General features: G+C 40.9%; 2 protein-coding genes across 4 annotated transcripts in view; both read left to right on the top strand.

Annotated features, from left to right (window-relative positions):
- The window catches only part of PIR (pirin), an 89,168-nt gene extending 84,773 nt beyond the window's left edge, over positions 1-4,395 (top strand). For 2 of the 3 annotated variants that reach the window (XM_089324801.1, XM_089324800.1), the window contains exons 9-10: positions 1,311-1,377; positions 2,899-4,395. In XM_089324801.1, the coding sequence (XP_089180927.1) occupies positions 1,311-1,377; positions 2,899-3,011 (180 nt within the window). In that variant the 3' untranslated portion in view covers positions 3,012-4,395. The remainder of the gene's footprint in view (positions 1-1,310; positions 1,378-2,898) is intronic. The other variant, XM_002719917.6, reaches the window with a different exon arrangement.
- The window catches only part of VEGFD (vascular endothelial growth factor D), a 32,291-nt gene continuing 21,450 nt past the window's right edge, over positions 4,339-15,179 (top strand). The window contains exon 1 of the mRNA XM_002719824.6: positions 4,339-4,480. Within this exon, the coding sequence (XP_002719870.1) occupies positions 4,391-4,480 (90 nt within the window). The 5' untranslated portion in view covers positions 4,339-4,390. The remainder of the gene's footprint in view (positions 4,481-15,179) is intronic.

Here is a 15,179-nt window from a genome sequence, read left to right as displayed (position 1 = left end):
TGTATCCACACTAGCCCTGTATATTATAATTAAATATTTTCCAGTTTCAGAGGGAAAAATCTAGCCTTTTTTTTTTAAGATTTATTTTATTTATTTGACAGAGTTACAGAGAGGTAGACACACACACACACACACACACACACACACAGAGAAGTCTTCCATCTGCTGGTTCACTCCCCAAGAGGCTACAACAGCTGGAGCTGAGCCGATCCAAAGCCAGGAGCCAGGAGCTTCTTCCAGGTCTCCCATGTGGGTTGCAGGAGCTTCTTCCGGTCTCCCATGTGGGTTGGGCCATCTTCTACTGCTTTCCCAGGCCATAGCAGAGAGCTGGATTGCAAGTGGAGTAGCCAGGACTCAAACGGGTGCCCATATGGGTTGCCGACACTGCCAGGCCAGGGCTTTAACCTGCTGCACCACAGTGCCGGCCCCCTAGCCTTAATTCTTATACCAAAACTTCTGGAGATGTTAATCTGAGACTCTTTTTGGAAAGAAATTCACCTGAGCAGATGTCCCTTGGATACTCTGGGTTTTTTGTTTTGTCGTTTGTTTTTTTAAAAAATTTATTTATTTGAAAGGCAGAATTACAGAGAGAGACAGAGATTTTCTATCTGCTGGTTCACTCCCAAATGGCTGCAGCAGCCAGGGCTGGGCTAGGCACCAGGAATTTTCTCCTACATTGGTGGCAGGGCCCAAGTACTTGAGCCATCTGCTGCTGCTTCCCCAGGTACATTATCAGGGAGCTGGATTTTTGGAAGTGGAGCAGCTGGGTCTCAAACCAGAACCCACATGGGATATTGGTTTTGCAGGAGGCAACATAACCTGCTGTGCGAAAACACCAGCCGCGGATGCTCTGTTTTTATGATTCCATTTAGTACAACATTTCTGGGGCATATTTCACACTAATAGTAATAAATGTCAAAAGTAGGAAAATCTTATTTTTGGATTTTCATAAGTAATTTTCCTTTTAACATATTGTTAGAGAGAAATCATAAGCCCTATAATAAACCAGTTCAATCACATAGTTTGTCATGAAGATGTTTCCAGTTAAAGAAAACCTCAATTTAAATTCTCCTTTAATTTGAGAACAATAATATTTTGGTGGCCTGGACTTATCCTTGAATGCTATTGCTAGCGAATGTCTTAAGAAATAAATACTTTCGTACTGAGTCTTGCACACACATTCTGAGGACTTGTATTCAGGATTCAGAATATCATCCATTTGGCTAGCAAGTCAACATCAAGTGGTTCCCAATTTGATGTTTAAAAATGTGAATGCTTATTGTTTTTTTTTTTTTTTTGGTTAAATTTAGGATCCCAAGAGAAGCCATTTTGTCTTGATTGCTGGAGAGCCATTAAGAGAACCAGTCGTGCAACATGGTAAGCAGCAAATTATCACAATTTTCTTGGTTGATTTTCTGTTTCTTTGAATGTATTTTACATATATATTATTATTGGGAAGAGTATCGGGATTTTTGTCCTATATCTCCATCTACAAATGGGAGGATTTTGTTTTATTTCTCCATTGTCAGAGGAAAACATATGCATGGCATATTTATATTCATTTCTCTTAAAAAAAAACTCGTTTCTTAAGTACCTATCGTGTGTAGGACTTAGAACTAGGGAAGAACAAAAATAGATATTTTTTATTGTGTCCTAGGATAGTTCAACTTGAAAAAGATTTTGTAGTTCACTGGAGGCTTGAATTATCATTTTTACCTTTACCAAAAAATAAGTTGTTTAGATCGTATCTTAGTCCATTTCCTGTTACTGTAACAAGATGCCTCTGAGTAATTTATAAAGAAAAAAGGTTTATTTTGGCTTAAAGTTCTGGAGGCTGGGAAGTCCAAAAGCCTAGTGCCAGCAGGCCTCGTGCTTGTTCGACTCACGGCAGAAAGTGGGAGGGCCAATGGGCATGTGCAGAAGAGGCAAAACACTATGAGTAAGCTCCGTTGTAAGGAGAGAACTCACTTTCTAACCACCTGCTCTTGCCATAACTAATCCAGCCCCATCACAGTGAGAACTCACTCATGGGAGAACAGCATTAACCCCTCTTAAGTACCTATCACCTCTTAAAGGTCCCACACCCAACACTGCCACAGTGGCATTCAGATGTCAGTAAATTTTGGAAAGGACAAAACATACAAACCATAGCAAATGCTGTCTTTGTAGTCTTTACTTTCAGAGAAAACTATGACCCTCTTAGGAATAGTACTCCTTTGAAAGTTGTTAAAATATTTAAATCATTCTTTTTATTTTTTCAAAAGTGAATAGAGATAATTCTCATTTAGTAGCACTAGTATGTACTTGGAGGCAGAAAATCCTGGGATAAGTATTTGTCACAATGACTTCAACTCTTGATTGCTTTTAGATATTTCCCATGTAATCAAACAATGACAGATATTTCACATCAAATATGTAATCAAACAATGATAGATATTTTGCATCTAATGAAACAATGTGATGGGGAAATCAAGAGGGTCATTGGCTTAGACACTGAACTAGAATATCTGCCAATTCTTTGTGTCAGACTGGTTCAATTCTTGACATTAGCTAATACTATAAAAATAAAAACTATAAAAATGCTTGTAATATAACTGAATCTAAGAATGTTTCAAATAAAAAATTACTGTTGCTGATGGTACTTGGAATGGATGGGTGAGATGGATGCACTTGCATTTGTTATCTGAAGGTTGGTCTTCCTTATCTGTAACCATACACAATCCAAATCAACAAATCCATTTTAAAGTCCTTGGGAAATCGAATACTGTGAAAACAGGCTTTTACTCTTCATATATGCTTGTGTTTTTTCAAATTAAGGGTCATAGAAATACTCACCATTTCTAGTGGTAGAGAAAATATTGTCACTCAGAACTTTCTAAATGTCTCCTTCTGCCACAGGTCCATTTGTGATGAACACGAATGAAGAGATTTCTCAGGCCATTCTCGATTTCAGAAATGCAAAAAATGGATTTGAAAGGGCCAAGACCTGGAAATCAAAGATTGGAATCTAGTGAAGAACACAAGAGAAGGTCTTTATGCTTCTTAGGATTTTGCTGTTTGTAATTTCCAACCATTCAAGACATTCAGTTTCTAAAGCTGACTTAACTGGTACTTGGAAACAGTTGCATACGAAAGTGGTATTATGGATTCTGTAGCAGCGCGTGTAGGGCATCTCTTGGTACACATGAATAAACCTAACCATCACTTCTTTAAAAATCAGTCTTCTTCATTTTGACCTAAATTGCTAAGCTTCTGCTAAAAAAATTTTGAGGGGAGATACTTGGCAGAGTGAAGACACTGCTTGGGGTGCCCTCATCCCGTATCAGAGAGCCTCGGTTTGAGTCCTGGCTCTGGCTTCTGATTCCAGCTGTCTGCATATGTATTACCCTGGGGTGCAGTGCTGAGGGCTCCCGTACTAAGCTTCCAGCCACTCCCATGAGTGACCTGCATTCAGTTCCTGGCTTCTGGCTTCTGGGTTCAGCCTAACCTATCCCTGGCTATTGCAGGCATTTGGAGAATGAATGGATGTGAGTCTCTCTCTCTCTCTCTCTCTCTCTCTCTCTCTCTCTCTGCCTTTTAAATAACAATAACATTTTAAAAATTGTGTTTGTTTGCCGTTTTGCATGTGCAAATGGACACTTTTGTTATTTTTGTATGTACTTGACTGCTTTCTGCATGTCACTGGCAGCAGATGCGAGGATCTGAAGTTCCCTGCTAAGCGATGCTGTTGCTATACAGCAGTGCAGACTGTGCTGCGGTTTCGTGTTACAGGTTATCTGCTTTAAAGGAACAGCAGTTCTGAGCATTTAAGTCAGTTTTTAAAACTGCCCTGCCATTGGTAGGGATGCAACAGGATTACAGCCAAGACTTCCCTGAATTTTCTGCCAAGATCTGTGGCAGATTTAAGACACATGCTTCTGCAAGCTTCCATGAAGGTTGTAAAAAAAAGTTTTAATCCAGAGTTGGGTTCCAGCTTTCTGTGGCTGTGAGTTTTGGTGGCCACGTCCTTGTAAAGCAACTTGAACCTGAGGCTTAGGGTGGAGAGACTGGTTTTTTTTTTTTTGTTTGTTTTGTTTTTTTTAATTTGCTGGATGTGAAGTGAATTCAGAGTGCTTTCTAGTTTCAGGTGGAAAACATGTCCACCTCTTGATTACTTTTGGAGCATGAGAACATTTTACAATTTTTTTCATCTCCCTGCAACCAGGTTGTGCCAAAAAAAGTACCTTGCCTAATTGAAGTCATTTCATTGGATTTTGATCACAAGTGATTGTTTTTTCCATGTGAAGTTTGGGGTTTTGAACTTTCTTTCTGGAGAATGCCTTTTGAAACAATTTTCTCTGCCTGCTTGATGTCAACTGCTTAGTAACCTGTGGATATTAAACTATTCAAAATGTACAGAGAGTGGGCAGTGGTGAATATTTTCATGATGTCTTACATACAGCTGGTGCAGGGTTCCAGTAATGACCATGGACCTCTGAAGGTAGGTGAGCTCAATTATTAATGTGATGAAGATTCATTTTATTGGCTTATGCAGAGGGCTTGCTTTCTTTGCCCTCATTGTTTCTGAAAAAATGTAAAAGTGAAGAACACCCTTAGTAATGGACAGGATATAGCCTGCATTTGTTGGTGACTGTTCTGTTTCTAAGGCTTACTAAACTTTTGGCGTGATTATGTGAAAATGCTTGTTTTGGGGGTGTTTGAGGTTTTTTGGAGTTCTAATACAATCTTTTTTCATCTCTGTATGTGGATGACAGTGGTTTCCTAGTGAAGCACTGGTGTGTTTTTATGACACATGTAACTTTGTGGGCCATTTAGTTTCAGGTCATTTGTGAGCAACAAAGGTTAGTTCATTTTATTCTATAAAACTGAAAATTCCAGTGACTTCAACAGATGGTTTCTATTTGGTTTTGCAAATTACCAATTGCTACCATTCAGAACATTTTCTCAGAGGTGGTTTTGTTTTATTTTTTATTTTTTGCTCCTTGAAATGTGTAAAATGCAATAGTAATCAGATCTTCGGTTCTATAAACAAGCATTAAGTAGAGCCCAATCAATATAAAAACAAATTAACTGGGCATTATGACAGCTAGTACAATGTTTCACCCAATTTTATGTGTTGCATAGGTTATGTATTTTTAAGCTTTGTATTTTGAAGATGATTCAGATGTAACCGTTTTGACTGAATGGTTAAATCTTTGCTTTAGGAATTTCTGGCTGTGAATAGACCATCAAATGTGGGCTTGAGTTATTGTAGCTGTTTTAGGTCGTGCGTTTTCAGCAGGGGTGATAGTGCCCCCAACAGGGGAAAATTGACTTTGGAAAGGTGAAAAAGCCTTACTCTCGGTCTGGAAAGCACAGATATACACTGATAAAAGGATATGTAGAATATCTGTACTAAGATTTCACAGGGGGACAAGAGGGCTGAAAAGGCTCCTACTTGGTATTAGTCTGGGGGTGAGGGTAGGGATTGACAGTAAGATCAAAAGTTGGATGACACTGGTGTTATGGGTAGAGTCATCTTGTCTACCAGTCTGCATCTTCCTAATATTTCAAATGCCAAACATACGTGGGAGAAACCCCAATCTTGAGCTCCACTTTCCTGTGACCAGCCTTATCGTTGGATCTCAGTGCCGCACGGTAGGTAAAGGGGGAATCCCATTTTGAGCATAGGTAGCAGGAGAAGGAAGTGTGACCTGCTTCAAGCAGGTAAGACTTTTTAGGCTGTCAAGGCTTTGATTAAATCCACACAACAGAAATCCTTTGGATATGCTGGCCTCACTGAGTTTTAAAGTATTTCCATCCTGCTTTACACTTGAGCTTAGCCAAAACCCCGAGAAGCGATTCCATTCTACTTTAAAGCATCCGTTTATTTCGTGGTACAAGAGATGAGACTAAGAATTGTTGGAAATAAGTAATATTCTTTAGCGGTTCAGCTCTTTTAAAGTGCACAAACACCAAATATTTGTTAGGTATCCTGGGTACAGTGAAGTTTTAAATTTATTGTTAACATAAATTTGTTTAATTGGGCAATGAAGAAAGCAATTGGATTCCCATGTGACAGCAAACATTGTGCAAGGCAGATGTAGCGTTGTATGCTTCCTCATACTACTGCTACCAAGTTCTTTTCTTACATGTCAGAATTTCCTTCCAAAAATGAACCTGTGTATACTGAGATTATATCCACCTAGCCTCCAGCTAATTTAACTTATTTCTGATAGTAAGGAAAGGGTTGCCTATAATTAAGCAGAAGTTTTGGCCTAGATGTGACTAGCTGGTGAGAGATAATGAGGTATATCATATTGGTTATAGAAATATGTTTATTAATGGTTTTGTTATTAAATTGCAGTTTAGTGTGAGATGGTAATGGTTCAAGACACTGGCATTTGAATATTATTTTTTTTTGAGATAAAAATGCTGCAGTTTCATGATGCTCTACAGTAGAAAGCCCGTGAGCGTATGTTCCTCCGTACCTTCCCCACTTCTAACCACCTCTTTTCCAGAATGGATGGTGATGCTAATTCTGTCCCCAGGTTGTCTCCTCTCTGCTTTCACCAGGCACAGTCCTCGGCACAAGGGATATCAGAATGTTTTCCAAAAGTTCCTCTTCATCTTGACCTTGTAGTTAAATTTGTTGAATGCTATGCTTTGATACACACACCTGGCCTAAGCTAGTTATTCATTTATGAGTATGGCTGGTGCTTGGAGCTTTCATGTCACTGTGACATATTAATGGTACCCAGGATGCAACGGAGCCCCCTGTATCTTACATCTTGAATACAGTAGTTCTTGTATGACTAATTTTTTTATTTAAAATCCAGATTCAAACCTGTGCATGAGTCTTTACTATTGAGCCCTTACAAAGATGATTTTTGGAATAAGAGTATAGTGTTTGTACACACAGATGATTCCATGTAGTACTGGAGGGAGTATGATCTCGCACTCCCAAACACATTTATTACCACATTGGATAGAGGTGCGAGAGAACAAAGGGACACAAATGACAGCAAAACTGTTTCTGAGCACATTTTCAGGCACATTTGCTCTGAGCACTTTTTCCTACAATGTGAGATGAACAGAGTGGGTGGGAACTGTATATAATTGGGAATGTGATTGAGATGAGGTTAAATATCACCTCTTGTTGCTTTTATGGTGGTGAGTCCACTTTTCTCTCTCCCTTACCTCTAGTTGTTACAATCTTACCAAGACATTAGGGCATTATAAAATAAAGATACCTCAGACCCCAATGTGTCGAAAGCCTGGGCTGGCTGTGATGTCCTAGTGTGTACATAATCTCCTTTATCTCTCATTAGTTTTCCGATGTCCAACCATTCATTCATTTTTTCCCCCAAGGAGTGTTTTTTGAGCACCTAGAATATCTAGGCACTGATCTAGGGGCTAGGAATGCAACAGGAAATAAGACGATGTTTCATTCCCTTGGAACTTGTACTCCATATGTGACAGGTGGAGGTGGACAGTATGCAAATCTGAAACATGTGCAAGATGAAGAAATTCCTGTAGGGGGAGGAAATGCTGCCTGGTGGGTAGGGGAGACCTCTGATTTGGTCGTATTAGTGCAAGGCCCTGAAGGAATTGAGGGAGGCAGAGGCCACCGTCAGTGCATTGGCTGTGGTGGGGCAGGAATTTGGCTGGGGTGTTTGACTGTTAGCTTGGGGAGCAGTGTGGCTGGAGGGGGTTTGTAAGTAGAGGCCAGAAGTGCAATCATGGAGGTCAAAGAGGTAGCCAGGGCATATCATGTCAAGTATGGCTGTGCTCCCACGAAATTTTATGGACACTGAAATTTGAGTTTTATGTAATTGTCATGCATCATGAAGTCTTTTGTTTCAGCCATTTAAAACTAAAAGATCCTTCTTAACTCAGAGACCATACCAAAACAGGCTGCAGGCTGGGTTTGGGCCACCAGTCATAGTTTGTGAGCCATGTTATATGTCATTACACTGCTTACCTTATCTATGGTTGCATTGGTGCCAGACATTTTTATTTGCTTGTGTATTGGTTTATTACTTGTCACCACCCACTAGAATGATAGCTTATTGAGAAGAGGAACTTGAGATTGTCTTGCTTACGGCAGTGTTCCTGTCACCTAGGGCCAAGCCTGTAACAGAGTGGTTACTAAAACAGTGCATTTGTCCTATGTGATCCATGAGAGATTGGTTCCAAGACTCACTGCAGATACCCAAATCCATGGATTAAAAAGTCCCTTGTGTAAAGTGGTGTCATATTTTCATATAACTTGTGCACATCCTCCCATACTTCAAATCATCTCTTGATTACTTATAATATCTAGTACCATGTAAATATCATGCAAATTGTTGTTATGCTATATGGTTTGGAGAATAATTGCAAGAGAAGCATCTGCACATGTTCAGTATAGATGCAGCTTGGCAGGGGTATGTTTTCAGTTTGCTGCTGGTTGAGTGCATGGATGAGGAGCCCACAGATGGATCCAGAGGGCTGGCCATATTTGTTGAAGGACTAGGCTTATAGGATTTTAAGATATCTAGGATATGAACTACTGCTTTAGTAGCCACAACATTTATTTGCATCATGGCCAGTCTGTTTTCATTATTTCTAAAAAACTCGGAAGCATTTTTCTAAGGCAGTGTATTCACCATGTGCTGTTTTCCTGTGGGCGTAGGATGGGATTTGAGCAGATGTATCAGAGTCCTGGAGTGTCCTTTCAGCCACAAGCCATCCTGTAAGGTGTTCATGTATGTATAGGAGCCAGAGTTACAGAAGGAAGTCACTTTAGCCCATCTTTCCAGCCTGGTGCTCACAGAAAAAAAGATGAACAGAATAGCATGTGGCTGCACAGCAAGTCTGGATCAACTTGGACACCCTGATGCTTTACTTCATTCCTGAGAACCTAAGATTTGCTCCATATGTTTTTATCTTATGCTAGGTGAATTGTGAAGACATAGTGAATTAGTCAGATACGTCATTAGTCAGGCTAGGCTAGGACATGCTGCAATAACAGATCTCAGGGGCTCAAAAACCACAGAGGTTTCTTTGTTGCTCGCATCATAGGACCATCAAGAGGAAGCTGGTTTGAGCATCTATAGCTTGAACGCTGTAAATCACTCTGACAGAAGGAGGGAGAGTCTCACATAGGCAGTTAAATGCTCTGGCCTAGAAGTTACACAAATCACTTCCAGCCACAGCCCCCTTGGCCCATTCCTATATCACAAGGGGCCAGGATGTGCAGTCCTAACATGCACTCGGAAGATGGAAAACTGGCAATATTTGGTGAATAGTATTAATGACTATCATGTACAACTTTGATTACTTAAATGCTTCTGAGCATTCCTTTGACTACAATGTCAAAACATTCCCAGCCTTACAGCAATGCTGGAGAATGAACTGTAATAAAATAGCTTGGCAGGGGCAGATGAGACAGAGTAGAAAGAAGAAAATCCACTGGTTTCCATCGTGCTCCTTTAATGTGTGGAGACCTATGCTTGCTTTAAGAAATCAGCGTCCGTACTCAGAGCACCTTTAGTGGGGATGTGAACCCACCATGACTGGATAGTCGGGCAAAGTGTGCTGCAGGAAGCCAGCTTTACTTCTGCTGTTCAGGAGGCTCCTCCCTGGGCACAGGAAAGCTGTACACTTCGTACACTGGGCATTCGTGCCAGGCACGTGAGTGGAAATGATGTTTCTATAAAATAAAGATGTCTTAGTTATGTGCGTGTGTTACCAACAGCCAGGGAGTTCAGTTTGGCCTGTGGGAAGGATATTTTTAATGCCCGAAACTTTAAGTAATAACGTAAATTTTTATAATGAGTTTCTTTTTGTCATTCACTGCATATTGGAGATAAGCATTGCTTTCCTGAAACCTAAATTTGGCTCAAATCATTTCTAGAGAGAAAATGCTGCTCTGTTGTGGAGAAAACTCAGAAGCGTGTAATTCTGATTGAATGAGTACCCTGGATTCTTCCCAAGAGACTGCACAAAAGAACAGAGTAGGATGAAAAAGTAAAAGCAAGCTTGACAGTGATGTGCTTGGTTCATCCATACATTGTCACAAGACAGGATCACTGGGCATTTCGACAGTGCGGAGGACAATGGTAAAGGCAGAGGAGAAAGAGATGAGTGGATGTTGATGTGGGGCCACTAGATCTTTAGGAAGAGCCGTGAAAGGGGGTACTGGGCTGACTGCTAGTAGCACAGCAGGGCTGACAGTAAAGTTTTACATAAAAATCCTCTTCCCTGAGTGGCTTATGCTACTCTGGTTGAAATGGGGCTGTAGCAGTTGCCTGTTGCCACAATAGTGCCATGTAACAAACCAGTCCAAATTTCAGTGACTTAAATAACAATCATCAATTCTTAGGTCTCTGTGGCTCAGCTGGGAGTCAGCATCAAGGCTCAAGCCACAGGTTGAGTGAGGCTCTACCCCACATGTCTCTTCTCCTCCTTGCCTCACTGGGCTACTGGAGCACATGCCAGCAGTGATGGTGGAATCGTAGGAGAACCATGCAATCAGATCTCTGCTTGCATCATGTCCTGTAAGGCCACATTGGTCCAAACATATCACATGACCCAAGATCAGAACGAAGAGGAATTCTACTGCTCCCTTAGAGGGAATCAGAATGAAATTGCTTTGAACAATAACTGAGTCACTGTAAAGACATTAGGCTGGTGATTTTTTAGATCAGTAATAGCAAGGCTGTAATGGACATATTCTCTTGTTATTCAGAGCATACTTTTAATTTTTTTCCCAAAGAAACCTTTTATTCAAGGAATACAGACTTCATGCATCTCATAAGTACAACTTTAGGAATATAGTGATTCTTCCCACCATACCCGCCCTCCCACCCCTCCTTCTCCTCCCTCTCCCATTGCCAGTCCCATTCTCCACTAAGATACATTTTCAATTAACTTTATACACAGAAGACCAACTCTATACTAAGTAAAGAGTTAAACAGTTTGCATGGAAAAAAGAACTGTTCTTCAACAGTTCAAACAAGGGCTATTCAAAGTCTTTGCATCTCAGAGTTAATTTCACTTTTTTTTTAGAAACTTAACTTTAAAGAATTACCCAAGAATGATACATCTTTTGTGAGCACTTAGACATAACTATAACTTATGAGACATAAGAATATCCTCCACTTACTACATTAAAACTTGTTCACAAGGACTTACTTTCTTTTATTGTTAATTAAGGAAGCACCTAAGAAAACAAGCAATGGAGTTAGACACTTAAACATAACTATAACTATGAGACATAAGAATATCCTCCACTGAGTACACTGAAACGAAATAGATCTTTGAGAACAAGTTTCACTGTTAACTCTCATAATACAACTCTGAGGACAGAGGTCCCGCATGGGGAGTTAGTGCAGTGACTCTTACTATTAATTTAACAATTAGCACTCTTTTGTATGACGTCAGTGATCACCCAAGGCTCTTGACATGCGCTGCCAAGGCTATGGAAGCCTTCTGAATCTACAATCTCTGTTAGAATTTTAGACAAGGCCATGAGCAAAGTGGAAGTTCTCTCCTCCCTTCAGAGAAAAGTACCTCCTTCTTTGATGGGCGCTTCTCACTCACTCACGGACATCCTTCATGTAGGCTTGCTTTTTTTGCCACAGTGTCTTGGCTTTCTATGCCTGAAATGCAGAGCATACTTTTAGAGGGCCTGGAGCTGTCTTATCACTCAAGCCCATCTCACACCCATCTGTTCCCACATTTCCTAAACACAGCTACGCCGAGTGGAAACTCAGGCATTTGAGTAGAGCACAGATTTAAAACATGCAAAGGGGGACATAGACATTTCTCCAAATGCAGGATGATTTGGCTGGAGAGAAAATCATCAACAACCTCATCAAACCGGAGGACAAGGAGATCTCTGCCTTCTTGGTTCCCTCATATCTCCTTAAAACACCCGGACAGCCACACTCAACACAAATGTGCCCACATGCATACTTTTCCTGCAGTTTCCCTCTAAGTCTCATCAAACACTGCTGGATTTCTCATCAATACATTCAAAGGAAAGAACCACAGAGCCATCAGTAGCATGAGGTCCCGAGACGAAGGACAACCCCACCACACTCCCAAACAGCCAGGTTTCTGGACCAGGCCATTGGCAGGTTCCACCTGAGCAGTCACAGCAGTGTTAGGCACAGCAACAATGTTCAGTTGGGATGCCCCATGCCATCAGGCATCATCTGTGCTGCGTGAGGCCAGACCCTAACGACAAAACACAGACGCCTAAGAAGTGGCTTCGTTTTTTTCTTTATGCACCTGTGGAGATGTATGTGAAACCTGAGCAGATACTTTAAAAGTAGTGTTTCTTCTGAAAACAACTCCTAGAAGTGTTTTTTTTAAAAGGAGAAAGTAATATTTTGTCCTTAATTTACTCTGGAAAAATTGTGGGTTTTGCGATTTTCATGTTTAATACATGTATAGATTTCAGTAGCCACAATCACAGTCAGGACACAAAACTCTCTCATCGCTCCCCACATGCTCTTCTGCCACCCTTTTGAAGTCAGACCCTCCTCCCAACCTCTATTCTCTGTTCTCTGCCATTATCGTTGTGGGTTTTTGAGAATGTCATATAAATGGAGTCATACAGTCCGTAGCTTGATGAGATTGGCTTCTTTCACTCAAAATGCCTTTGAAATCCATCCAAGTAGCTGCATGTACCTGAGGTTCATTCCTTTTTTTTTTTTTTTTTTTTTGCTGAGTAGTATTCCAGGGATTGCTTAACCGTTTACCCATTGGATGACAAATGGGTCGTTCCCAGATTTTTGGCTGTTATGAATAAAGCTACCATAAACATTCATGTACATATTTTTGTGGGAGCATAGGACTTAATTTATCAAGGGAAGTTCCCGGGAGTAGGACTGCTGTATCGTATTGTGAGCATATGTTTATAAGAAACTACCAGCACATTTAAAGGTGGTTTTGGACCATTTGAATCCAGGCTGTCTCTTTTCCAATAAGCTGTTTGTCCAGACAGTAGAGTGGTTTATGATATTAGGCAAAACTTCCTTTTGGAGGATATTGTTTCCACTTGAGAGTTATGGGAGGCAAAGTCACAAAACATCAACTTAGCCTACAAGTCCAGCATGACCCTGGAAGATTCCTTGACAGATGGGGAGGGAGAACATCTGTGGCAGACAGCTGAAAGCAGAGCATGACAGTGCAACTTGGACCCCAAAACAGGGAAATTTGGTGGTTTCTGCTAAACCTTAGCCATCAAGTTAAAGATGAAATGCAAAAACTGTTCTTTCAGCGAAACAGAAGTTTCTAAGAGGTCATGGGCACACTGAACTGCTTGTATTGTAACCTCATCCCCCACTACCCCAACCCACTGCACAGGGCTGAGTAATAAGAGAACAGGGACCATAGGCAACTCTTCTAAATTGCTATGCAAATCTAGGGAAAGCTGTGTGAAATATATTCCCTCTGTAAGTCACCTCAAGCCTCCTGCCTATTGCAAATATAAAATTTTATTCACTAGCCCTCCTTATCACGAAACCCCCTGAAGACATAGTTCCAACACAATTTGACAAAGAAAACAGTATCAGTGGTTTCTTAAAATTGCTTTATTTGAGAGGCACTCAGGGAGGAAGAGAGAGAGAGAGAGAAAGCACCCATCTGCTGGCTCCCTCCCTAAATGCTTGCAATGGCCAAGGCTGGGCCAGGGCTTAATCCAGTAGCTGGGAACTCAATCCAGGTCTCCCACGTGGGTGCCAGGAACCCAACTACTTGTGCCACCACTGCTGCCTCCCAGGGTCAGTATTAGCAGGAGGCTGCAGTCAGGAGCTAGGGATGGAACCCGGGTACTCCCATGTGGGCTGCAGTATCTTAACTGGTGTGCTAACCACTAGGTCAAGTGCCAACCCTGCATCAATGGCTTTTTGTTTTATTTTAAAAAAAAAAGAAAAGCTTGGATGCATAGTGTGAGAACCAGGTCCCAGTGGGGAATTTAGCAAAGTTGATCTCCTTTTCCATATCTAGAACAGGGAATGTACTCCCAAGCTAAGCCAAGCTCCTTCCACTTGGTATCCATGTTTATGTTCTCATTTATGCTTTCTTTCAAATACTTTCCAGGACGGACTTTTGAGAGGATTATGATTTATACTTCTCTCTTGAATTCCAGCACATTAAAGTGGTACCTATTGTTTTTTATTTTATTTTGAGAAATAAGCTGCTTGGGCTTTATGGAAATTTGGGAGGCAATTTAGCCTGTCATTTAGGATAGTTCTATATAAGGTGGTAAACCCCATGCTGTGCAGCCAATGACGCTGTATCATCATTCTTCAATCTTGAAAAAGTCGTTCAGGTTGGGAACAGGCCAGCAATCATGTGACTTGAGCTAGGAAAAGGCTTTAAAAATCCAGTTCAGAAGATACTCATGTAAATATCTTGAACCCAAGGTACAACTCAAAGGAATTTAAAGAATAAGACTTATTTGCCAGCATGACTGGGCCATTTATTCCCCACTGATGAGTGGTAGACTTGTCCAATGCTCAGGCACTAACCCAGGTTTTAAAAATCAGATTTATGCCCCAAATGAGTGGTTCTCATTAAAATTGTTTGAGGTTATTTTCTAATCTTTTTACTTAGAATTAATTTTAAAGTTACAGAAAAGTTGCAAAGACAGCACAGAGGCTTCCTGCACACCCCTCACCTAGCTCCAGTGCTAACAAATCCTGCTGACAAAGCTGTGACCCACATTTGTGGAATGCAAATCTCTGAGGATGGGATTCAAGAATCAGTATTTCCTTGAAGCTTCTTCCCAAGTAGAATGGAGGTGAAACCAAGGTTGAGAACCTCTGCTGCAAGTGCAGTCAGCCAACCTACAGTATGGTCATCGCCTGGGAACTTGTCAGAAATGACGCATTCCAGATGTCACCCCAAACCTACTGCATGGAAATCTGCGCTTTAGCCAGCTCTCAAGTCTTCAGTATCTACATTAAGTTTTGGGAAGCATTGTACTCTTTACAAAAGATTAAGCAGACCACACAAACCTAGACCAAATCACTGTCAAATGTATGTTTGTGTTTATTACAAATTTTTTCTTTTTTCTTTTTTTAATTTAACAGGTAGAGTTAGACAGTGAGAAAGAGAGACAGAGAAAGGTTCTCCTTCTATTGGTTCACCCCCAAATGGCCGCCACGGCCAGTGCACTGTGCCGATCTGAAGCCAGGAAC

The sequence above is a fragment of the Oryctolagus cuniculus genome, chromosome X (assembly GCF_051225735.1).
Source record: "Oryctolagus cuniculus isolate XC-2025 breed Fujian yellow rabbit chromosome X, ASM5122573v1, whole genome shotgun sequence".
Taxonomy (NCBI): domain Eukaryota; kingdom Metazoa; phylum Chordata; class Mammalia; order Lagomorpha; family Leporidae; genus Oryctolagus; species Oryctolagus cuniculus.
This window is presented reverse-complemented; position numbering and strand designations above follow the sequence as displayed.